Below are 25813 nucleotides of genomic sequence, written 5' to 3'. Positions count from 1 at the left end.
GGACCGGCCCCCTGCTGAAAAAGTTTGCTGACCCCTGATCTATAACATTCCCACAGTCAGGTGAATCTCAGTCATTGTGAATGAGGGGCCGTCCAACATTACAGCAGCCCCCAAACACACAGCTTCCAGGTACAGCTTTTATTTTTTAAAAAAACATGTGTGTTAGTTGTGATTCCTGCATTTGCAGGGGGTTGGACTAGATGACCCCTGGGGGTCCCTTCCAACTCTACAGCCATATGATTCTCTGCAGGGTGGTTGAGCTGCTGCGTTTGACACCAACACAAATGTCGCAGGAACCGCTCCATCAGTCTCGTTAAACTGACAGCCACGTTCCACACGCTGCTTGAATCCACAAGTAGTGGGATAACTGGCAGAAGGCAACATTTTAAAGAACAAAATGTTGCTGTTGGAAAAGTGGGAAGTGGCAAGGACCTTGGCTACAACCGTGACAGAAGTTTGGGAGGGTTTGTCTTTCGTTCCACCACTTTCCCTGGGAAAACCCGCCATTCACTGCCGAATTAGAACAAACGTCAATCAGGTTTTCTGCAGATTGATGTTCGTTCCGAATCAGCGGCAAAGAGCGAGTTTTCCTGAGCCATGCCTAGACACCATGGGACGAACAGAATAAATCCAGGGACAGACAGAAGTGCAGATCATGAACCTTTTTGTTGTCAGCAAAACTTCCTTTCAAAGGAGCAGTCAGGCATTGTTCAGCTGGGGGGTGACACTGGAGGGTGGGCTAACAATCTCCTTTCCCTTCCTCCCCCACAAAAAACACTCTGTGAGGTGAGTGGGGCTGAGAGACTTCAGGGAAGTGTGACTGGCCCGAGGTCACCCAGCAGCTGCATGTGGAGGAGGGGGGAAGTGAACCCAGTTCACCAGATTACGAGTCTATCGCTCTTAACCACTACACCACACTGGCTCATGAATGCATGAAGGGGTTAAGGTCACAGAACTGTATTCCTAGGCTCAGTTAGGTCACGCCCCCTCACCTCCAGTGAAGAAGGAAGTGAAAGTGTCAAGGAGCCATCAAGAAGCCAGGTCATCCACAGGGCAGGCACACACACAGCGGCAGAGGAAGCCGCTCGGGCGCCTGGGGCAGCGCGCCCATGGACAGGGCGAGCCGCCCATAGGGGCGGGGCAAGGGCGGGGCATCCAGAGTCTGCCTGCCTCCTCCCACTCAGCTGCCCTATAGCTGGGGGGGGAGGCAGTGGGCGGACTGTTTGGGCAGTGTGGAGCCTGTGTGCGCCCATGCCCACATGTCTCTCCCAGCACTCAGGCGTGCTGCCGCCCGGCATTTTGTCACCCACCCGGGGCAGACCGCACCCACCGCACCCCCCTTCCTCCACCCCTGGGCACACACAAACACACACATGGAAGGCACAGAAGACAATTAGCTTTTTAATAGCAGAAAGCAACAACCCAGCAATGTCTCTGGTTTGTTTTAACTCAACAGAGGCCTTGCTGAAACTAAGCCCTTCTATGTCTAGCCATAGCTGTCAACTTACAGATTTGAAAATAAGGGACCAGCAGCCTTGAAAATAAGGGATCAGCAGCCAAAATAAAGGATTTTGCTTAGCTTATGCACGTCGGGGGTGCCGTCATCCTGGCGCGAGGAGTTCCATCGGCCCTTCCCCGCCCGAGAGAGAGGGAGGGAGGAAGAGAGACTCTTGTCTGCGAGCCCGGCATGAGGCGGTTGTGGCGCCAATGCAGCCGCTGAAGCGCCACCCTTCTGTGTCCCTCCCCATCCCCTCCTCTTCCTCCTCCCTCAGGCCGCCTCCGGCTTCCACTGGCAGCGCAGCAGAAGTCTCGCAAGAGAGGGACTGCCTGCCTGCCCGCCCGCTGCCACCCATCTCCTCACGATGCGCCCCTGAGGGGGAAAAGGGAGAGACGGAGACGCAGCAGCTCATGCACGCACTCTTTCGCGCGGCGGAGGACCCCGAGCCGCTGCTTCCCTCCCGAGCCGGGCAAGCATGAAACCCGGGAAATTTAAGGGACATCATCAATCCAGGACAGCAGCGAGAAATGGCGCTGGGATAAGGGAGTGTCCCGCCAAATAAGGGACGGTTGACAGCTATGCCTCTAGCTTTTCAGTCGGAATCCCTCCCAAGGTGTCATCTCCAGAGCTCTTGAGAGGCTGGCTCCCACCATAATTCTTCATCCAGCCAGTCCAAGCCCTCCCTGCAGGGCTCTCAGGCTGGCGGCCCCCAGCTCTCCAACCAGCCCCCGGCAGAAAGCTTATTTCTTCATTCTCCTCCACCCTGTGAAGCCAACCAGGCAACACGTCTGGCCTCGATCACCTCAAGCCCAGACTATGTACTCAGAAGTATTCCCCCCCCCCATATTTTGTAGCTCAATAATCTTCTATTTGTGATTTTCCTGCTGCTGCATGGAATGACACATGAATCTGACCTTTGGCGTTTGTAAGTAAAGCATTTAAATTTACCGATGGTGTGGTCTGTTCATTGTGAGAGGGGTAGAGAGGGGAAGCACTGCAAGCCTACTAAATGGGATATTTAAAGCATCTAACATATTCCTCACTCTTTACTGTGAATCACATGATGCTGTGATTTTAATATTCTGCTGCGGGCTCTCTCTTGCCGGAGTGTGTGTTTTACCTCTGTGCTTTGGATTTAGGGATCCAGCCTAAATCTTTTATTAACTAACCTGACATGGGTTATATACTACCCCACACTTTGAAAGCAACTTTTTCTCTATTGTGGGTGTTCGTCTCTTCTCCTCAAACTTGAACCTGAGCCAGACAGTGAAATTTCCCTTATTGGCCACTAGGTGGGGGTCATCAGCCAAGGCCAGAAGCGCAAAAACAGATGCTTCTGAGCACATGAAGATGCCGGGTGCTTTGAAAGGAGCCAAGTTTGGGGCAGGCAGGCAGCATTACAACCCAGCGGGGAACATTAAGACCCAGCATTAAAAACTGGGGACTTTCCTCTACCCCTGTGAGGCTCCCCCAAACCACCCCAGGAAGATTGATTGTTATTTCTTTATTTGTAGCCCTGCTTTTTCCCAGACTAGGACTCAAGGCGGCTTACACAAACTGAAACAACACAGATAAATTGCAGAAAGCTAAAAAAAAAAGATAATAGTCTAAAACCAATTAAACTCTAAAAGAATTAAAACAGTACACTGGTACCTCTGGTTGCGAACGTAATCTGTTCCGGAGGCCCATTCACAACATGAAAAGAGCGCAACCCAGAGTGGCATGTCTGCACACACAGGGTTGCAATTCGCCACTTCTGCGCATGCACGTGACGTCATTTTGCGCTTCTGTGCATGCGCGAGCGACGAAACCTGGAAGTAACCCTTTCCGGTACTTCCAGGGTCACTGCAGGACGTAACCTGAAAGAACGTAACATGAAGTGGACATAACATGAGGTATGACTCTATGGAGGAAAACCCCCAAATCTATTAAAAAGACAGATAACAAAAACAGCACAGCACTATTGAAAAGCCTTACTAGTTCTCAAAGGGATGTGGGTGGCGTCTAAACCACTGAGCCTAGGAGTTGCTGATCAGAAGGTCAGCAGTTCGAATCACCGCAACGGGATGAGCTCCCGTTGCTCGGTCCCTGCTCCTGCCAACCTAGCAGTTTGAAAGCACGTCAAAGTGCAAGTAGATAATATGGTCTGGTTTCGCCAGAAGCAGCTTACTTATGCTGTCTGCGGACAAATGTCAGCTCCCTCGGTCAGTAAAGCGAGATGAGCATCACAACCCCAGAGTCGTTCGCGACTGGACTTAACAGTCAGGGGTCCCTTAAAGGTAAAGGGTAAAGGGACCCCTGACCATTAGGTCCAGTCGTGACCAACTCTGGGGTTGCAGCGCTCATTTCGCTTTATTGGCTGAGGGAGCCGGCTTACAGCTTCCAGGTCATGTGGCCAGCATGACTAAGTTGCTTCTGGCGAACCAGAGCAGTGCATGGAAACGCCGTTTACCTTCCCGCTGGAGTGGTACCTATTTATCTACTTGCACTTTGACGTGCTTTCGAACTGCTAGGTTGGCAGGAGCAGGGACCGAGCTACGGGAGCTCACCCCATCGCGGGGTTTTGAACCGCCGACCTAGGCTCTGTGGTTTAACCCACAGCGCCACCCGCATCCCTAGAGGTCCCTTTACCTTTTTGCTAGTTCCCAAAGACTTGCTGGAAATGAAATGTACTCACCTTCTGGCAGAAGGGCAGCAAAGAGGGAGCCCATCTAGGTTCTCTAGAATAAGAAAGGAGAAGGGTTGTGCCTGTGCCCTGAGGTCACTTTCTCTTGCACCACACCTGCAGTCAGTCGTCTGTGGGGGAAACCAGTCTTGGGAAAGAGCTGCCTTAACCTACTATCCAACACAGCCTGCTGGCGGCGCTAGTCCTCAGTGTGCCTGTATGCCATGCAGTGGGAAGCCCTGAAGAGGAAGGGGCTCTCACCATGGCAGCCTCCTTTGCCGTGCCCGCTTCTAAAGCCACACAAAGAAAAATGAATTGTTTGCCTGTGTGGACACAGGGCAGCTTCAACACCAGCAGATGCTTTCTTCCACTCCCCTTTGCTTAACAACAAGTTCTTTTTTTATATAAATGATATTTATTAAAGTTTCAACAAATACAAAAACAAAAAAATAAAAATACAAGAAAGTACAAAATACAGAAAAAAGAATAAGATTTTTAAAATATAACAATAAAAATAAAAATAAAGGAGAACATACAAAATACAGTTAAAAACACATTAACTTTCCATAATATACCTTCCCTAGCCTTATTTCCCCGGACCTCCTCGTACCTCCCTTTTTTGTATTTCAGTTTGGTTTGTTAGTTCAGCAAATCCTTACCATTAAACTTTTACCCATTTGTAAACCGTTTTTCATATCTCTTAAAGCATTGCAGCTGGAAACCACTTAGTTTCTATCCAACATCCTTCTAAGATTCATTAATTTTACAATATTTCTGTAAATAGTCTTTAAATTTCTTCCAGTCTTCTTTCACCAACTCTTCTCCCTGGTCTCGGTGCTTAACAACAAGTTCTGATGGACTCAGAATTAACAGGGCATAAATCAGGGAAGTTGGGCATTTTCAAAATAAAAGTGGCAGCTGAACACATGCTAACTGAACTCTTCTGGTCCCCTGCAGCCTAATGTTTTTATGGCTGCGAAATGCTCTGATATATATTTCAACGACGCAGTGCTATACAAATTTTAGAGACAGATATAACAGGGGGCAGAAGGCTGATCGCCGAAGAATTGATGCTTTTGAATTCTGGTGCTGGAGGAGACTCTTGAGAGTCCCATGGACTGCAAGAAGATCAAACCGATCCATTCTGAAGGAAATCAGCCCTGAGTGCTCACTGGAAGGACAGATCCTGAAGCTGAGGCTCCAATATTTTGGCCACCTCATGAGAAGAGCAGACTCCCCGGAAAAGACCCTGATGTTGGGGAAAGATGGAGGGCACAAGGAGAAGGGGACGACAGAGGACGAGATGGTTGGACGGTGTTCTCGAAGCTACCAGCATGAGTTTGACCAAACTGCGGGAGGCAGTGGAAGACAGGAGTGCCTGGCGTGCTCTGGTCCAGGGGGTCACGAAGAGTCGGACACGACTAAACGACTAAACAACAACAAATAACAGGGGGCACTCAGAGCTCCTCCAGCCTCCATCTTCCCTGGCATCTGCTTAACCTCCTTGTGCAAATGGCAGCGCAAGGGCAACTTTTTACGCTACCGAATCCATGTTTCTCCAATCAGCAGAGAAGAGGGGGAGCAGGGGGAGCTCTCAGGTCAATAGCGCCCTGGGCAAGGTGGAGAGCCTTTGGTCACACACACACCCAGCGTCAGTTTTGCAGGGACCCCCAGAAGGTTTATGGGGCCTAGCGCAGGTGTGATGCTAAAGGCCCTACAAGGACCCAGGCAGGTGTGTGGCTTATTCGCAATTGACCAGAGCCTTGAACGAAATTCCCTCCTTTGCTTCCTATTTAAGAGTTTTCCTCCTCTTATTGGTTTCAAAGCCATTTCTTTGGGACACGTTTGTCTGTATTTATGATGCTGAGTTCCCACAAGTCACAAGACAGCCAATTATTGGAAATAGCTATTGATTTCCTTATGAATTAGTTACCGTACATCTGCGGCAGCCGAAGGTTTGGGCATATTTGGTAAGTAGTTGCATATAAATATTTTATACTACAAATTTCCTTCGCCCTTAACTTTTCGTTAGTAAGAATGCGTAAGAATACTTCTCAGGCAATATTTCTTGCTTCTTTTTTTAGCCAAAAGATTAGTTTGGAGCATATATGTATTTTATGTATTTATTTTGAATAGATGCGCAATTCATCATTACTGTCTTGAATTTTATCTTCCTTAGTGGGCCATGCAAACTGCTATTCTGCATAACACTTTTTACAGAGTAGGGAGCACATTCCCTCCAACATTCCCCAGATGAAAACAGGGACATTTCTCACTCCCCACAACTGACCCTCCTCAACACCCCATTTTGCCCCCCACCCCACAGAGCCCCCCACCCCAGGGCAAGTGCCACCACCACGACACCAACTGCACCTCCACTGTCCAGAAAAAAATACCATTAATCCCTATTTTATTTTATTCTTAGGTAGATTTACAAAAAGAAAACCACACACCAGTAAACAAATTTTAGAGAAGGGAAGAATTAGGCCCTGATACACAAAGTACCGTACTTTTTGTGTATAAGACTATACAAGTTTTTTTACTGTAAATTAATGTGCGAGTGATTGTAACCATCGGGTTAGTTTTTTACTGCTCCCCCCCCCCCAAAAAAAAACCTCAGTAACCTTTGTCAACCACCACCCTCCAAAAAAAGCCCAAGAACTCTTGGAAACCCTCCGTAAAAAAGCTGAACAACTTAATGACATTCTTCCTCAAAAAAGCTCAAAAACTCCAATCGTCCCCAAAAAGCTCAACAACTTTGGGCCGTCCTCTCCAAAAGAAAGCGCAACAATTCTGGGCCATTTTCTTAATTTGGATTCCCCCGAAATAGGGGGTGTCTTATACAAGGGGGGCGTCTTATACAGAGAAAAGTAAGGTAAAGGTAAAGGGACGCCTGACCGTTAGGTCCAGCCATGGCTGACTCTGGGGTTGCCGACCTTCTGATCGCCAAGCCCTAGGCTCTGTGGTTTAACCCACAGCACCACCCACGTCCTATACACACAGAAAAGTACGGTACCTTAAAAAAAAAATCAAGACTTGTGCTCCCCTCCATTTCCCCTTTCTTCCCTGCCCTTCTCTGTCTCCTTGCCTGCTCTCCAGAAGCCACCACGAGATGCCCAAGGGAAGACTGGGAATGGCGACCGTGGAGAGGCAACAGGATGCTCCTTCACTGCCGCATGTCAGGTCATCTTCCTCCCTGAGGGGGAATAGGGACATTTCAGGTACAAATCAGAAGCTGGGGTGGCTTTCATAACTCCAGGACTGTCCCTGGAACATTGGGGCACTTGGAGTGTCCAGTCTGTGTGTGTGTCCATGTGTGTATGTGTATTTAAATTTTCTGTTTTACAATTTAGAGTATTCATCGAAACAGCCTTAAAATATCAATGACTTCCCTTCTTCTCTTTCCATGGTTCATTTCGCATAGCATAAACTCCTGCATATTTTTATATAAACTAAACTATTCAATATTCCATTATTACTTCCATCAAAACTTCTTTACACTGTTGAATTTATCTTAATGCTGCCAACGTACACGATCCCCCCCCCATATATTCAATAAACATTTTCCAATCTTCTTTCAATGAATGTTCTTCTTGTTCTCTTATTCTGTATGTTAAGTCTGCAAGCTGCTCATATTCCATCAGTTTAAGTTGCCATTCTTCTTTGGCTGGGACCTCACTCGTTTTCCATTTGGGGGCTAACAAAACATGGTGGCATACATAAATAACCTTTTTTGACACCTGAGATTTTCCATCTGAATTATCCCCAACGAAAAGGACTCTGGGGCTTTTTTGGGAAAGGTGCTATTAAATATTTATCTCAATTCACTCTAAATTATTTCCCAATACTCTTTTACACTTTTACAGGTCCACCACATGTGAAAGAACATACCCTCAACCACACTGCATTTCCAGTTTATGTAACCAAGGGGTTGCAGTCGCTAAAAAGATTTGGGTGCCACTGGCCCAGAGTGAGAGGGTGCTATGCTTTCAGGGTCCTCCTGCTGGAAGCAGGAGATTCTGGGACCCCAAGGATGTCTCTGTCATGCTCTCAAAGGACGACTCCTTTAAAGACCTCTGTTCTTTATTCAGGGACTCGGGTGACGCTGTGGTCTAAACCACTGAGCCTCTTGGGCTTGCCAATCAGAAGGTCGGCGGTTCGAATCCCCATGACAGGTGAGCTCCCGTTGCTCGGTCCCTGCTCCTGCCAACCTAGCAGTTCAAAAGCATGTAAAAGTGCAAGTAGATAAATAGGTACCATTCCAGTGAGAAGGTAAACGGCGTTTCCGTGCGCTGCTCTGGTTCACCAGAAGTGGCTTAGTCATGATGGCCACATGACCCGGAAGCTGTACACCAGGCTCCCTTGGCCAGTAAAGCGAGATGAGCAACGCAACCACAGAGTAATTTGCGACTGGACCTAACGGTCACGGGTACCTTTACTTTTACCTTTTAATTCTTTATTCAGCAGATGCACAAAACAGCTCTCGCTGCAAATTCCGCTCCCTGAGCTCCAACACACAGCTACAAAAAGGAGACCCCCAAGTGCCCCAGACCCTCCCTTCCATTACACCCCATCCGCTGGGCATGGGGATCGGGTTTTCCCAACGCAGGAGCCAGCCTGGAAACCCACCTGAGTCACCATTCCTGCTCTCCTACTGGGTCAGCCGGGGAAAGAGGGGGACTTGTCACAATTTCACAAATCCCCACATATGTAAATCAAGAGACCTGCCAGCCCTAGTCAAACCCCACGTAGGACAATGCAGCCCAGCCAATGAGAGAAACAGGAAGCGGGTTGCGGTGATGCCAAGGAGGAAGTTTGATTCCGGTCGTGACCACAGCCGAGCAGCGACCGCGCACCCAGGAGTGCCCAGCAATGCGCTCAGACAGAGCATCTGTGACGTCCGACTTCCAGTTTTGCTCAAGGGGTACTTTGAATACTGACCAGGCTGTGGCTTTTGGGATTCAGGCTAGGCCGTCGCCAGCAGGACTGTGGGGTGAGATGGGTGACTCTCTGAGTCATCCTAATTGCTGGAGCACAACAGAACATAAGAAGCTGCCTAATGTTGAGTCAGGTCCTTGGGGTCCCTCTAGCTCAGTATTGTCTACACGGATTGGCAGCAGCCACTCTCCAGGGCATGGGTAGGCAAACTAAGGCCTGGGGCCCAGATCTGGACCAATCACCTTCTAAATCCGACACACGGACGGTCTGGGAATCAGCGTGTTTTTACATGAGTAGAATGTGTGCTTTTATTTCAAATGCATCTCTGGGTTATTTGTGGGGCATAGGAATTCGTTCATTTCCCCCCAAAAAATATAGTCCGCCCCCCCACAATGTCTGAGAAACAGTGGACCAGCCCCCTGCTGAAAAAGTTTGTTGACCTCTGCTCAGGGATGTCTTTACCATTGGGCGTAGTGGCGTGGCAAGCCAGGGGGCCAAGCAGTGGAGGGCGCCAGGGGGAGAGTCCAGGGAGGGGAGAGCGGGGAGGTAAGTGAGGCGGAGTGGGGGCTTGGTGCCTGCATGCCTTCAGCACCCGTTGGAGGCGGGAAGGATCCGGATGCTTTCCCGCAGCCCGGAGCTCTCTCTACCTCCTCGGCTGTGTGGTGTGTGCTTGCATCCCAAGCTCTGCACATAATACACGTGACTCTACCACCGCTCCTCTGCCCACTCTACCTCGAAAGATCCCTGCGCTTGAGGCTACATGCTGCAACTGCTGCGGTGTAGTGGTTAAGAGCAGTGGACTCGTAATCTGGTGAACCGGGTTTGATTCTCTGCTCCTCCACATGCAGCTGCTGGGTGACCTTGGGCCAGTCACACTTCTCTGAAGTCTCTCAGCCCCACTCACTTCACAGAGTGTTTGTTGTGGGGGAGGAAGGGAAAGGAGATTGTTAGTTGCTTTGAGACTCCTTGGGGTAGTGATAAAGCAGGATATCAAATCCAAACTCTTCTTGTTCTTCTTCCCTCCCTCCTTCCCCTGCTTCTCCACCGCCTTGCACAGAGCCTGCCTCCTCCCCCTGCCCCAACCACCTCTGCACGCCTTCACACGAACCGCGTTTCCTTCCCCTGCCCAATCCTTTCCCAGTCACGCTCTGTCCTCCTCCCCGCTCCCTCCCCAAGCAAGGACAGCGAGACTGCGGCTGAGTGAGCGCACCTCTCTGAAGAAGAGTTTGGATTTGATATCCCGCTTTATCACTATCCTAAGGAGTCTCAAAGCGGCTAACATTCTCCTTTCCCCTCCTCCCTCTCTGATGGGCTTCAGCAGTAGGGCTGCTGGCAAACCCAGAGTTCAGTTTGAAGATCCGGTTCATACAGCGCTGTTGTTCATTGTGTCTCATTTGGATACACGTCGCCCTTGAGAATGCATGAACCACGCTGGCATTTCAGCAAGCAGCGCATGCCCGTCCACTGAGCCGCCGGTCATAGCAAACCTAGGTGTGGTGCATTAACAAGGCCGTGGGTTGGGGGCTCAGTCTGGGTGATGCCCTGAGACCCTTCCCATGCTCAGGAGCCTGTATCTGTGGGGGTAGAAGGTATGAGACCAAGCTTGCCAAGCCAGCCCCTTTGTCTAGGACGGTAATGGTTTTTAGCTGACTGGTTAAGCACCACAATGAGCATAATCAAAGGAGCTTCTCTGCGCCATCAAACAAATGGGTGGGCCTCCCCACCAGCTAATGGCGCCTTCCCATTTGTGGGATGCTCTCATGCTTTTGAATTCTGGTGCTGGAGGAGACTCTTGAGAGTCCCATGGACTGCAAGAAGATCAAACCTCTCCATTCTGAAGGAAATCGGCTCTGAGTGCTCACTGACAATTAAACCACTTCGAAACCAGTTTGTTATATTATAGAGGTTTAATGTGGGGTGCTTCTTGCTCACAGCAAGGAATTCTGGAGGGATAAGACCTGAGAAACCTCTGAGGCCCCCTCAGCTTACATATTGTTAGTTCTGAGTAGGCATTTTTTGAGACTATTTATGGGCATCAGGAAGGTGGCCAACAAAAGAAAATATCAGAGTAGATCTGTGCATGGGTTGAAGCTCAACATCAAAAAAACAAAGATCATGGCCACTGGTCCCACCACCTCCTGGCAAATAGAAGGGGAAGAAATGGAGGCAGTGAGAGATTTTACTTTCTTGGGCTCCATGATCACTGCAGATGGTGACAGCAGCCACGAAATTAAAAGACGCCTGCTTCTTGGGAGAAAAGCAATGACAAACCTAAACAGCATCTTAAAAAGCAGAGACATCACCTTGCCAACAAAGGTCTGTATAGTTAAAGCTATGGTTTTCCCAGTAGTGATGTATGGAAGTGAGAGCTGGACCATCAAGAAGGCTGATCACCAAAGAATTGATGCTTTTGAATTCTGGTGCTGGAGGAGACTCTTGAGAGTCCCATGGACTGCAAGAAGATCAAACCGATCCATTCTGAAGGAAATCAGCCCTGAGTGCTCACTGGAAGGAGAGATCCTGAAGCTGAGGCTCCAAGACTTTGGCCACCTCATGAGAAGAGAAGACTCCCTGATGTTGGGAAAGATGGAGGGCACAAGGAGAAGGGGCCGACAGAGGACGGGATGGTTGGACAGTGTTCTCGAAGCTACCAGCATGAGTTTGACCAAACTGCGGGAGGCAGTGGAAGACAGGAGTGGCTGGCGTGCTCTGGTCCAGGGGGTCACGAAGAGTCAGACACGACTAAACGACTAAACAACAACTCCCCATGCTCTCCTTCATTTTAGAAGACATCTGAAGGCAGCCCTGTTTAGGGAAGCTTTTAGTGTTTGATGTATTGCAATATTTTAATATTTTTTTGGAAGCCGCCCAGAGTGGCTGGGGAAGCCCAGCCAGATGGGTGGGGTATAAATAATAAATTATTCTTATTCTTTAGATTACTGGGTGGGAAGCCACATGAAAGAGTTGGGGGTGCAGGAATACTACTTGACCTAACCACCCAACCTAGCCATTGGTTCCTCACCAGCTGAGCCCCCTGGGACGCCGGAAAAATCCCAAAACGGCCTGATTACATCACACAGCAGAAGCAAAGTTCCTGAAAGCCTCTAGGGTGTCACTTCTTGTGGTATTCTTGTTATTTGCCTCTGCTGAGCACAGCAAATCCCCACAAAATTCTGCGCTTTCACAATTTGTGTTGCTGTGCTCATTTTGCAACGCAACCGCTTCCTGTTCATGGAAGCAGGAAGGAAAGGACTTCGTTTTCGCCGCTTTCGAAATGCCCAGGTACGAGAGGGAAGTTCATTTGCATGAGCACGTCTTCTTCCGCTGCCGAGAAACAGATAAGAGGGGCATCCCTGCTGTAGCAGAGACCACTTCACAGCAAGAGGAGCAGCTTGGAAGGCTAGAAATCCTCCTTTCTGGAAAGAGACCGGCGTGACTTCCTTGGACAGGTAAAACTTCTGCATTGCTTTGCAGGGAGGTCGTCTTGAGGAATATGTCTGGCTTGCAAGGCTGAGTCTGTGATTAGCTGCATTAAATGTCAGCCAAGAGGTTCTGCAAGGATTAAACGGACCCCCAGGCAGATATCTGGCTGAGGGTTCCATGTGAAAATGGGATGGTCTAAGAAGCTGTAATTAAGTGGTAGAGGATCTTGCCTTGCCAGCAAGCATCTTCTGGCAAGTGTGGAAGAGACTCCTACCTCAAACTCCACAGAGCCACTGCCAGTCAGGTAATACTGAGCTGGGTAGACCCAGTTCTCTGTGAAAGGCAGATTCCTATGAAGCAGAGAAGAAGGAACCGGTTTGAGGGGGAAGCTGGCCCAGCCTGAGCCAGATCATCTCATGAAGAAGGAGGACAGAGAGGACCCTGCCAACCCTGACTTTGGGGAGAGAGACCCCACAACAACTGCCTTGAGAAGACTGAATAGGTCTGATAATAATAATAATAATAATAATAATAATAATAATAATAATAATAATTTATTATTTATACCCCACCCATCTGGCTGGGTTTCCCCAGCCACTCTGGGCTGCTTCCGACCTAATATTAAAAACAATACAGCATCAAACATTAAAAACTTCCCTAAACAGGGTAGTAGTCTTTTAAAAGTAAAATAGTTGCTTATTGCCTTGACATCTGATGGGAGGGCGTTCCACAGGGCAGGTGCCACTACCGAGAAGGCCCTCTGCCTGGTTCCCTGTAACCTCACTTCTCGCAGCGAGGGAACCATCAGAAGGCCCTCAGTGCTGGACCTCAGCGTCCGGGCTGGACAATAGGGGTGGAGACTCTCCTTCAGGTATACAGGACTGAAGCCGTTTAGGGCTTTAAAGGTCAGCAACAACACTTTGAATTGTGCTCGGAAACGTACTGGGAGCCAGTGTAGGTCTTTCAAGACCGATGTTATGTGGTCTCGGCAGCCACTCCCAGTCACCAGTCTAGCTGCCGCATTCTGGATTAGTTGTAGTTTCTGGGTCACCTTCAAAGGTAGCCCCACGTAGAGCGCATTGCAGTAGTCCAAGCGGGAGATAACTAGAGCATGCACCACTCTGGCGAGACAGTCTGCGGTCAAAGGGGAGACTTGCAGGTTTCATGAAGAGACCTCAACCTTCTTTAGCTGTGATTCCTGCATGGGGTTGGGCTCAATGACGCACTGGATCCCTTCCCACTCTAGAGTTCTTGATTCATCCCCAAATGGTCAGCCCTGCTTTGCCTGACCCTTCAGAATTCAAGGCTGCCTTCAACCACTTAGCTAGTACTGTGGCTTGCAATACCTATAAACTGCTGTATCTCAGGCCCACGGAGATATGGTAAATTATTTGTATGGTCCTTGGTTGGGTGTTATTGGAGAAGAGAGAGCAACATGCCCATGGCCACCTGACAGTCTGCCTTGATGCTCCAGCCCAAAGGAATGTAAGAAACTGGGCCATTGACTGGCAGCTGCCCTCCAAGATTTCAGGCAGGGGTCTCTTCCAACCCTACCTGGAGATGCTAGCAGGAAGTGAATCTGGGACCTTCTGCTTGCCTGGCAAGTGCTCTAACCACTAAGTTATGGCCCCTTCCCGGGTCTGTCCTTCTCTGCAGAAGCTCTGCAGCTCCTCGCAGAAGACTCTGGGAAGTCTGCAAGCTGAAATTCCTCGTGCAAACTAAAGTTATTTGAAGGCACTTGTGCACTTGACCTGCCTGCTTTCCTTTTCTTGCATGCTCAAGAGTTCTCTTCACTCCCCGAAATTCTCCCTTTCCCTCTGCAGGCTGAAGACGAAAGTTTGTGGGAATTAGAGGAAGATGCTAAGTAAGAGTCAGGAAACTAGGCAACTGTACTCAGCAAAGGCTCTGACTTAAATCACATCGAAATTCTCTTGAGTTTCTAAGTGGTTAAGGGAATTGCTTGTTTTCAGACAACAAAGATCATAAACTCCACCTTTATTTAAGTAATTTGCTTGAGTTGCACATGTTTTCTGCCCTGCTTTGTATTCTGTGGGACCACAACAGCCATACGAACACCTTTCCTGGGGCTGCTCATAATCTGTCCACACAGTGTGCCCATAGTTTCAATCACAATCTTGTTCATCTGGTTACGAAACAGCAGCTTTGCTTCTCCTTCCTTTGCAGGTGCTCCAGCGTGAGACTCATTCGCTAACTACTGTCCATTTCTTTCTTCTCCCTAGATCAAAAGCTCCCATGTCTAGAGTGCCTGAATGCGAAGAGGAGGTGATGGACTTCTGCAGGTAACCACCACTGATGGCCCCTGGCTGTGAAGCTGGGCTGGGTTCTCAGGGACAGACAGACACACACACACACACACACACACACACACACACACACACACGTTATGGTATTATTTACTTATAGGCCACCCTTTGGCCAAAAAAGACACCCCAAGGCGGCTCACAAACAATGCAAATGCAAACATGCCAGTGCAAACACAATAATTCAATAAAAATCAGACTAAATCTGAATATTCCAAACAGCAAATACAACATCCAGAAAGGCAACAGATTATTCCCTGTGAAATTAGCAAGAATTAGCACTTAAGCAGCAGCTCCCCCTTATATAGGTCCAAGGCAGGTGGAACAACTGGTGCCCCCAATGGTTCCAGCAGAGATTAATCACGCCACTATGACTGCCACCTGCTTCTCAGGTCCAGATATTGATTGGTTGTGTGGATTCCGTAGCCCAGTGGTTCCCAACATAAACTCACCCCCAGCGCTCCTCCCCTATAAAAAGCATTGTTCATAATAGTGGTTTGCATGACCCAGAAAGGAAGATAATAGCACAATTAGCATTCAAGACAGTAAGAAATTATTTACACGTTTGTTCAGAATCCAATTCAAACTATTCAGTTTAATCAATTCGACAAAACTGGTGAACGATCCAGTGACGCCAACTTGCAAAGATAGATAGTCATTTATACCTCAGGTGCCTCCCTGCCCCTCTTGACTCTTAGTGTGCGCACAAACACACACACACACACACACACACACACACACACCAGGTAATCCCACCACCCGCTTTGAGAACCACTGAGCTAGACCCATTTTAATCCAGCTTTTGGTCTGGACATGGAACAGAAGCAGCCAGTGTTGTTTTTGGCTGGATCTAGACACACCCAAAAAAACATTTCAGGAAAATGTGTTGTAAGGCTCATAATGGGAAATCATATTGCCAAAGGATCAAACTCTATAGCTCCATCTGGTGTCACAGTGTAATAACGCATTTAAAACGCTTAAAAAAAACAAAAACTAATGTAGCTGAGTCCCTGGTAGAAGATCTACTATAGGAACTGGACAGGGGGATTCTGTGTGTGTGTGTATCTCTATTGATCCCGCTGGACATGATATTCTTCTGGACAACCAGGGTGGGCGAGATCTGGTGCGAAAATGGCCTTTGCCTTTCCTAAAGAGGCAGTTCCAGAAGGTGTCGCCTGGGGTTTGTTTGCCCAACACCTTGACTCCCCTTACAATGCCAGCAAATACCCCAAGAAATGTGTCGTGCATGATGCTCGTATCCAGCCTAGTTCCAATGATGATGCCTGGGAGTCTCTGACCTGCTTCTCTTGCTTTCTGCTTGCAGTGTGGACGAGATGCAGTTCTACGAAGAGCACCGGCCTTCTCTGGCCCAGGTAAGGAATTTCTCCAGGCTGCTTCAGTTCAAGAAAACTACTCTGTCCCCTCCTGATCATGAGCAGAAATGAACACCTGAAAAGGGCTTAGTCAGCCAGATGGCTGGAACTGCAGAACCACCTCCAAGCAAGAAGGCCATTTGCCTTCCAAGGAAGCTAGACACCCCATGGTGGTTATCACGATTAGAAGCGTTGTCAGTGAAAAAAATAAATATGGGAAAAGAATGGCCAACATATAGAGAACTGTTAATTGAGGAGAGAAATCAATTGAAAGTAAAAAAATAAACTAAAATGAGGATATAAGACATTTGTTAACTGATTGGCTCCAATATCATCAATTAAATGACCTTTTTAGATTGAACAAAGGAGTCGCCTTTTTAGACTGAACAAAGTGCAGAAAGAACTGTTAGATAATAATGGAAAAGTTCTGTCAAAAATGTATAAATTGTTGCTGGAACGGGAAGCAAAAGATTAGGAAGTCTGTAACGAAACACTGGGCAAAAGATGTGGGATAGAATATACAATTTGCTTCATGGGAGAAGTTATGGAATAAGGACTTGAAATTTACAGCTTGCTGTATGTTAAAAGAGAATTATATAAAGATGGTGTGTAGATGGTATTTGACTCCTACAAGACTAGCGAAAATATATAAGAACACGACCAATGTATGTTGGAAGTGTAATGTTAAAGAAGGTACATTTCACCACATGTGGTGGACTTGCAAAATAGCTAGACAACTCCTCCCTGAAGAGCAATGAGTGTTGCCTGGTGCCCCATCCCTCAGCACTTTGCCTTATTTATTTAATATCATAAAATTTCAGGCAGTGGAAAGAGTACTGCCTGATGTCAATAAGCAGGGAGTTCCAGAGTTCAGGGGCCGCCACACGGAAAAAATCAAGTCCTTACAATTGCGGAATGAGACTTCTTGTCCCCAGGTGGACAGGAGGGGACTTTGCTGCTGATGGTTTGACTTCAGCTGAGGTCTGCTTTGCTCCCCCATCCCAGGAGGCCTTCCCAGGGCTGAACCATCCTGCCTGCAAAGTGGGCATTCAGGTGAAGATCGCCAACAGCCCTTCATCTCTGGGCTTCCAGAAGGCAGCGATCATTATGGTGGCGATTGAGAGGATGAAGAAGAAGAAGTCCTCCAAAGCCAGGGCACTTTTCACAGATGACGACCTGATGGACATCATCAATTCCGTCTTAGGTACAGTATGGGACACCAGCTGGCTGCCATATTGGGTGTGGTCCCGATGGGAATCCCCAGCAAGGAGTGTAGAGACACTTCCTGCAGCAGGAGGTAGTTGAAGGACAAAGCACTTTATTCCATTTGTTGGCCAAGCAGACCCAACTGGAAGCTGCTGTCGTGTCGCTGTTCTTTTCCGCCATCCCTCTGGCTTTAGAGGGAAGCAACAGCCTTTGGACTGCAGGACCCTTCAAAATAATAATAATTATTTATTATTTATACCCCGCCCATCTGGCTGGGTTTCCCCAGCCACTCTAGGTGGCTTCCAACTGAATATTAAAAACAAGAGAGCATCAGACATTAAAAACTTCCCTAAACAGTTTCCTTTGAGGTGGATCAGGGACACACAGAGGCCATGATCTCTTCCTGCTTGCCTAAACACTTCTGGGAGTTAGCACTGAATAAGATGTGGGCAAGGGACACAGGTGACGCTGTAGGTTAAACCACAGAGCCTAGGGCTTGCGGATCAGAAGGTCAGCAGTTCGAATCCCTGCCACGCGGTGAGCTCCCATTGCTCAGTCCCTGCTCCTGCCAACCTAGCAGTTCAAAAGCACGTCAAAGTGCAAGTAGATAAATAGGTACCGCTCCAGCGGGAAGGTAAACGGCGTTTCCGTGTGCATCCCTTTAAGATGTGGGCAGGGGCAGAGGAAGGGGCGGGTCGCCCCGGGTGTCACCACTGAGGGGGGTGACAAAATGTTGGGTGGCACTCACCACATGGCCTGCAGCGCGCCCAAGCCACGCGTCTCTCCTGGGAGTGACACAGTGGCTTGGGTGCCCGTAGCCTCTGCATTGCCCCAAATGGTCCGCCTGCCGCCTCCCCCTCAGCTATAGGGCGGCTGAGTGGGAGGAGGCAGGCAGACTCCTCAGAGGCCCCATGGAGCATCCTGCCCTGGCTCGCCTAGCCCCACAGGCAGCTGGCCCCACTCCTGGGCGCAGGGCACGCACACCACCCCAGGCGCCCAATCGGCTTGCTCAACCGCTGGATGTGGGGGCAAAAAGAAAGAACAGCTCTGGCTTGGTAAGGGTGGGGGCAGCAGCAGGTGGGCTGTCACTGCTAAAGGAACCCTGCTATCCAACTTTTGTTTAAAAGCCTCCTATGAAGGAGAGCGCTCCCCACCTTCTGAGATCATACGTTCCACCAAAGGACAGCTCTTACTGTTACGTTGCAAGTGGCAGGTCTTGACCCAGAGTGTCTTTTCCTCTTCAGAACCAGTTGACTTTGACACCTGCGAATGCACCTATGCCACAGATCCCATCTACCACCTCAGCAGGAGCATCTCCTGCAACATCAGAGACGTCAACCAGAAGTCCCTTGTCCTGAACGGGACAACCCAGCTGGTGGCCTTGGAGCTCCAACAGGCGGACATCAGCAAAGAAGGTAGGAACCCCCATCCTTGATGTTCCTCACCAGCCATCTCCTACGGGTGGCCAGTCCTAGCTGGGCTGAAACGTTTCTTGCTATTAATCCTGTCTCCTCACATTTTGCAGCGAGGGTGAAAATGTACGTCTATCGACCAAAAATCGAAGAAGGCGTAGCGAAGATCCCCATCGCCCTGAAAATCAAAGGGAAGGAGCTGTACCTGTCTTGTGTGCAGAGCGGAGACCAGCCAGCACTTCAGCTGGAGGTGAGAGGCTCCTTCACAGCTTATGCTTCTGGTTACTGGAAATCCCAAGAGGAGGGAGAGCTCTTGTGCTTAGATCCTGCTAGCTGGTTGCCCACAGTGAGAACAGGATACTGGACTAGGTGGACCATTGGCCTGATCCAGCAGGTTCTTCTTTCGTTGTTGCGATGGTCAGAGTAAATAGCTCAGGACCGCAGTACCTAAAGGACCGCCTCTCTCCATACGAACCCACCCAGACCCTGAGATCATCTTCCGAGGCCCTTCTTCACGTGCGTCCTCCTTGAGAGGTCCGGGAGGAAGCAATGCAAGAACGGGGCCTTTTCTGCAGTGGCTCCCAATTTGTGGAATGCTCTCCCCAGGGAGGTTCACCAGGCACCTTCATTATCCACCTTTAGGCACCAGGCAAAAACATTCCTCTTTAACTAGGGCTTTGGCCGATTGACATCCAGTGTGTTGAGGAGGGGGCAGTTTTTGGGTTGCTCTTGTTTTTACTGTTTTTTTGTTGTGGTTTTATGTTGTGAACCACCCTGCTGTTGTTGTGGAGCTAGCGTAGGCGCTTTGGAAAGTGGATTTCCTTAGATGTAATCTCACCTTTTCCACCCGCAGGAGGCCAGCATCGAAGGAGACCTCGACAAATCCGACAAAGGACGCTTCCTCTTCTACAGAGTTGCAGTTGGGGACTACAGCAGGTTTGAGTCAGCTGCCTTTCCTCAGTGGTACATCTGCACATCTGCCCAGGTCAACAAAGCTGTCAGCGTGACAAACCGGATTGGGGAGGTCTCCATCGTGGATTATATTGTCACATAAAACGCACAAGATGCACAGAACCTGTACATGCGCCTTTGGACAAATTTCAGCCTCCTGACTCTGTGACAAGGAAAGTCCCGTCACTGAGACAACGCAACACTTGCCTCCTTTCTCTGGAAGGACTTGGCAGTTGCCAAGAAAGCAGTGGATAATGAGGACCGCAGGGGGCTGGACTAAATGGCCCTTCGGGTCCCTTTCGACTCTGCCGTTCTCTGTTGTATATTTATTGCAAGTATTTATTAATAATTTAATAATTATTTTTTGCCTGACGGCCCATCTTAATAAATTATCTGGTATGTAAGGTTGGCTTCTAACTGTTGTTTGTAAATTGTACCTCTGACACCCAACTGAACAAGCCAGACGGAAAGAGAAGGGCCTTCCAAAAGAGGGTGGGGGTGTCCCTTTGGCCAGACCCCCCCCCAAGAGGGAGAGGCTGGCCTGGAGCCAAGGCAGCCCAAGAGGAGGGCTAGAGTCCTTGTTTGCCCCCCCCCCTTCTATGTGCCCGGATTTGAGGCTGCCTGTTAGCACAGCGTCTGGTCTGGAGGTGGTGGTGCTAAGTGCCAAATCTGCCCACAATCAAACATCTGCCTCACACAATTTGCTCTCAGGTGCCGGGGCCCAGCCTGGCGTGTATAGCAAAGGCCTGGTTGGGTAAGCTGGGTGGCCCAATGTTAACCTACCCAGGTACCCTGCGGAACTCTCTGCCACAGGAGGCAGCAATGGACACCAAGCTAGACAGCTTTAAAAGAGGATCAGGAAAATTCATGGAGGAGGAGAGGACTCTTGATGACTACTAGCCACAATGGCTCCGCAAACGGAGGCACCAATGCTTCTGAACAGTAGCTTCTGGAAACCACTGGAGGGCAGAGGGTTGGCCACTGTGAGAACAGGATGCTGGACTGATCCAGCAAGCTCTTCTCGGGTCGCAGGGTCTTAACACCATTGCAGGTCAGAGGGGCAATGTCTCATGGTGAAAGGCAGGTTAAAAAACCAAACCCATCCATCTCCCCTGCTAGGACACCAACCTGCACTGGGTCTGGGTTAAAGGGGATGGGGATGTTGTTAGTAATGTGGGATGTGAAACACAAGAGCAGTCAAGTGCAACATTCCTAGAGTGAACATGTTTACACATGGGGAGGAATGTTTGTCCAGCCAGCAGGTAAACTTCCTGTTTCCTTCTGGGCTGGGACAGACTTCCTCTGCATGTGACTAGAGGTGAGCGTGGCCTGTAACGGCAAAAGCACAGGGCAGGGCAGACATCTCTCTTTTTTTGACTACATGCATCGACGAAGCAACATATGCTTAGCCAAAGATGCCCTCTTGGCCTCCAGCCAAGAGAGGACAAAGGGACTGTCTTCTTCTGAGATAGTATCCAGGTATATGTTACTTTTCTAAGCTAAGTCTGCCTTCTGGGATCTTATCGTGAACAGAATGATGTGTGAGTAAACCTTTTTTATACTTTTATAGAAGACTGTGTCATGTCTTATCTTTTATGAGGGAATAAGGGGAAAATACCAGAACAGTTATTATAGAGGCTTTAGCGAGCCTGAGCAAACGCATCCGCTGCAAGTTTAAAAAGGGGAATGTTACTCTGCTAAATTGTAGAACTTGTTAACACAAGTTGGAAAGGATATAATCAAACAATATATCCTCTCCTGCACATTCCCACAAGTGAACCATCCCAGCAGGCCGCCTCAGAACTTCCTGGTCTCCAGGTCAACCCTGGGCTGTCTCCGTACATCACCCACCTGGCCCTTGTAGAGAGACATCACCTCAACCTGGTCTTTGCCACAGAGCGGACTAGTGGCATGATGTTGACTGGAGGGGGAGTTCATGGTCAGTTATTTTCATGGACGGGTCACGACCTGGTAAAGTTTGGACTGCATGGCTCCTCTGCTCTGCCAGGGGTAGGGAAACCACTGAGATGACCTGCCCCTGGAGACTTATGGGGCCTGGTAGGTTCTTGAGTGATCCCAGGAGTTCCTGGTCCACGTGACCAGAACACCCTTTCAAGGCTCTTGTCTCACTCTGGAATAGGGGGCGGGCATTGGCACAATCTCTCCTGAGTGCCCTTGCCATGCTTTGGTATGAAGTCAGGGCTGACCCAGGATGTTTCGCTGCTTGCCTGAGAAAAACCAGAAAATGCAACACACACACACAATCACACCTGCCACTGCCCCCTCCTCCACAGCCCCCCCCCCCAATTACTGCCTCCTCCGTAAACCCCCCCCCCCCCGGCACTACCTCCATGTCTGCAGTCCCTGTGGGCACAGCACACAAACACACAAGCAAAGCCTCTTCCACTGGGCTGAGATGCTGGAGTGTATTGCTACTACACCAACAGTATGGCATAGTGGTTAGAGTGTTGGACTCAAAGGCCTGGAAACGATGCCTTATGAGGAACGGCTAAGGGAGCTGGGCACGTTTAGCCTGGAGAAGAGGAGGTTAAGGGGTGATATGATAGCCATGTTCAAATATATAAAAGGATGTCACATAGAGGAGGGAGAAAGGTTGTTTTCTGCTGCTCCAGAGAAGCGGACACGGAGCAATGGATCCAAACTACAAGAAAGAAGATTCCACCTAAACATTAGGAAGAACTTCCTGACAGTAAGAGCTGTTCGACAGTGGAATTTGCTGCCAAGGAGTGTGGCGGAGTCTCCTTCTTTGGAGGTCTTTAAGCAGAGGCTTGACAACCATATGTCAGGAGTGCTCTGATGGTGTTTCCTGCTTGGCAGGGGGTTGGACTCGATGGCCCTTGTGGTCTCTTCCAACTCTATGATTCTATGATTCTATGACTAGGACCTGAGAGACTAGGGCTCGAATCCCCACTCAGCCACGAAGCTCGGTGGGGGCCAGTCGCTGCCTCTCAGACTAGCCTACCTCACAGGGTTGTTGTTGTGGGTGTTAAATAAGGAGAGGGGGAACCACATATGCCACCGTTTGTTTGTTTGTTTGTTTGTTTGTTTGGTTATTGTTTGAAGCATTTGTACCCCGATCTTCAGCTGAAAAGGGTCCAAGAGCAGCTCCTGGGAGAAAAGGATGGGATAGAAATGCAATAAAATTAATTAATTAAATCGGAATACATGTAATCCTGTCTCAATTCAGCATGCTTGCGCGTGCTCTCTTTCTATATATATATATATATATTAGCATGGGTAAGTTTCAGGCTAATCTGTATGTGCCTACTCAGCAACCCTGCCAGACTTTCACTCCAGACTTCCTTATTTGCAGTGCTTCTATGTTAAAATAGTTGTATTTCTGAGTCTCGCAGACTTGAGTTTTTCCTTCCGCTCCACTCGGTCTTCATTTCTCACGGAGGGGGGGTATGTGTGTGTGTGTGTGTGTGTGCATGCACGCAACAGCGCGTCAGGGGGGAGTCCGTACAGCCGTGTATCCATGAAAAATAGACTGGGATGTGCATGCAGATGGAAGACAGCTGGAGTGCATCTTTGCACGCACTCAGTTCACCACTGGCAACAGACACGCTGGGATTACGTGCCTGACGGTTTAGCACAACAAATTTCCCAGTTGTGTCATCAATGAAACATTTGGGCTTAAGCAACAATTTTTTAAAAATCCCTGTGCTTTTCCTTTCCCTGAATCAAGGTCTGTCCCTGCCTCCCTGATGCTAATCCAGGGTTTTGCTGGAGAACCTGCCTGCAGCCAAAGACCCAGCCTCTAACGGCCATCTCTCTGGTGAGAGCATCACACTCTAATGAAAGCATCACCCCTTCAGCTCTTCTGATTCCTGCCTGGTGTGCATGGCCGTCTGGGCACTTCGACAAGCCTGAAATCCCATCGGCTTCTTGGTGCATGGAATGGGCATGGGGGTGCAGGTACCGTGTTGGCCTCAGGCAGCAAAATGTATTGGACTAGCCCTTCTGGTTTCACAGCCCTGGTACCTTTCCAGGCCCCTGCCTTGTCCCCTGGGAGCAATAGGGAGGAAAAGGTATCTGAGTTCTGCTCCTAGAATCATAGGAGAGTTGGAAGGAAACCCCAAGGGTCTAGTCCAGGGGTTGTCAACCTGGTCCCTACTGTCCACTAGTGGACGTTTCAGGATTCTAGGTGGGCTGTAGGGGCGTCTACGGCGCAAGCTGAATCCTCCTTCCATCGAGCACTGGTTTGCGGTAAGGAAATTTTACCATCAAGAAAGATGCATTAGTGGGCGGTAGGTATAAAAAGGTTGGCTACCCCTGGTCTAGTCCAGGGGTCAGCAAACTTTTTCAGCAGGGGGCTGGTCCACTGTCCCTCAGACCTTGTTGGGGGGCCGGACTATATTTGGGGGGGGGGGAATGAACAAATTCCTACGCCCCACAAATAACCCAGAGATGCATTTTAAATAAAAGGACACATTCTACTAATGTAAAAACACGCTGATTCCCGGACCACCTGTGGGCCAGATTCAGAAGGCGATTGGGCCGGATCCAGCCCCTGGGCCTTAGTTTGCCTACCCATGGTCTAGTCCAACCCCCTGCAATCACAGCTAATTGATGCTAGGGATGCGGTGAAAAAGGAGGATTTCTGTTCTTTTAAGTTATTTATTTCATAAAATTTGCCTGTGGGGGAAGGGAACCCTCCAAGCGGTTTGCAAAGAAGATAAAATAGAATTATCACCAAAAAAAATTTACAAATCAGAGCCAGCCACTGTCTGAAAATAACTCCAGCCTCCAGGACTGCGATGATCTGGCAAGGTTTACTGGCCCTCCAAATTGATGGATAACCTTCACTGAATGGATTGACCATTAAATCGCACACACTGCTTGCTCTAAATCACTGCTTCTCTTGCAGCCCTGAGGCCATCTGCCGCATTAAGCCTCTGTCACATTTCGAATTGCCGGAAATTTTGCGGTTTGGAAATATCACTTCCTGGCTGATCATCGTGCTTTTGTCAGCAGGCAATGACATAATCTTCGCCCAACAATAGCACTGAGAATCATTTATACTTCCTAGTAAAGAGCCTGGAGAATGTCTGTTCTGTGTATGTGTAGGTGGGGTGTGTGTGGACGGTTTCCCCCTGCAATTTGCATAGAAGGAAAAGTTTATTAGTAAGCATTCATCTGGCTTTGCGGAGGAGTCTGCCCTTTCTGAGATTTCTAGCTTGTTGGAAAATGCCCTTCTTGACACACAGAGAGCAAAACTACTTCATAGAAAGAATTAGACGGATCCCTAGGGGCCATCTAGTCCAACCCCCTGCAAAGCAGGAATCACAGCTATGAATCCCAGTCCAACAGCCACCCAACCTCTGCTTAAAAACCTCCAGAGAAGGAGAATTCACCACTTTCTGAGACAGTCCGTTCCGCTGTCAAACATGACTTCGTACTGTCAGAAAGTTCCTCCTAAAAGTCAGGAACTTTTTATCACATGTGGTGGGAATGTAAAAAAGTGAAAAGCTTCTGGGAAAAGATATGTAATGAGGTGAAAAAGATGCTGACATATACATTTATTAAGAAACCAGAAGCATTTTTACTTGGCATTGTAGGAGATGATATTAACAGACAGGACTGTAGGTTGTTTCTATATGCAACGACAGCAGCAAGAATATTATTGGCACAAAAATGGAAGCATTTTCGTCGGTAGAAGAACTACCGACGAAAGAAGAATGGAGGATGAAGTTGATGGACTATGCAGAATTAGACAAATTAACAGGAAGGATTCGAAACCTGCAGGATCAGAGATTCTTAGAGGACTGGAGTAAATATATGAACTATTTGAAAAGTAATTGTGATGAACAGATTATGCTAGTAGGACTGCAAGAAGTTTTCTAAGGTGGATTATCTGAAATATTACAAGAAAGACTATGATAAGAATTATTAGTTAAGGATAATTAAATGCAATATAGAAATTAAGAAATGCAGAATAAGTGATAAAGAACGGAAAATCATCAGAGGTGTTGACGGAAGTCTAAAATATTGAATAAGATGAG

General features: G+C 48.6%; 1 protein-coding gene and 1 long non-coding RNA gene across 2 annotated transcripts in view; both read left to right on the top strand.

Annotated features, from left to right (window-relative positions):
- The window catches only part of IL1B (interleukin 1 beta), a 49857-nt gene extending 29666 nt beyond the window's left edge, over positions 1 to 20191 (top strand). The window contains exons 2-8 of the mRNA XM_081017573.1: positions 12343 to 12550; positions 14765 to 14824; positions 16170 to 16218; positions 17224 to 17422; positions 18669 to 18839; positions 18950 to 19086; positions 19690 to 20191. Coding sequence (XP_080873699.1) covers positions 14778 to 14824; positions 16170 to 16218; positions 17224 to 17422; positions 18669 to 18839; positions 18950 to 19086; positions 19690 to 19890 — 804 coding nt within the window. The 5' untranslated portion in view covers positions 12343 to 12550; positions 14765 to 14777 and the 3' untranslated portion in view covers positions 19891 to 20191. The remainder of the gene's footprint in view (positions 1 to 12342; positions 12551 to 14764; positions 14825 to 16169; positions 16219 to 17223; positions 17423 to 18668; positions 18840 to 18949; positions 19087 to 19689) is intronic.
- LOC308483605 overlaps positions 3972 to 25813 on the top strand; it is a 46083-nt gene continuing 24241 nt past the window's right edge. The window contains exon 1 of the long non-coding RNA XR_013989726.1: positions 3972 to 4011. This is a non-coding gene — a long non-coding RNA (uncharacterized lncRNA). The remainder of the gene's footprint in view (positions 4012 to 25813) is intronic.

Source organism: Podarcis pityusensis (assembly GCF_964106645.2).
Source record: "Podarcis pityusensis genome assembly, chromosome: 8".
NCBI classification, from domain to species: Eukaryota; Metazoa; Chordata; class Lepidosauria; order Squamata; family Lacertidae; genus Podarcis; species Podarcis pityusensis.
This window is presented reverse-complemented; position numbering and strand designations above follow the sequence as displayed.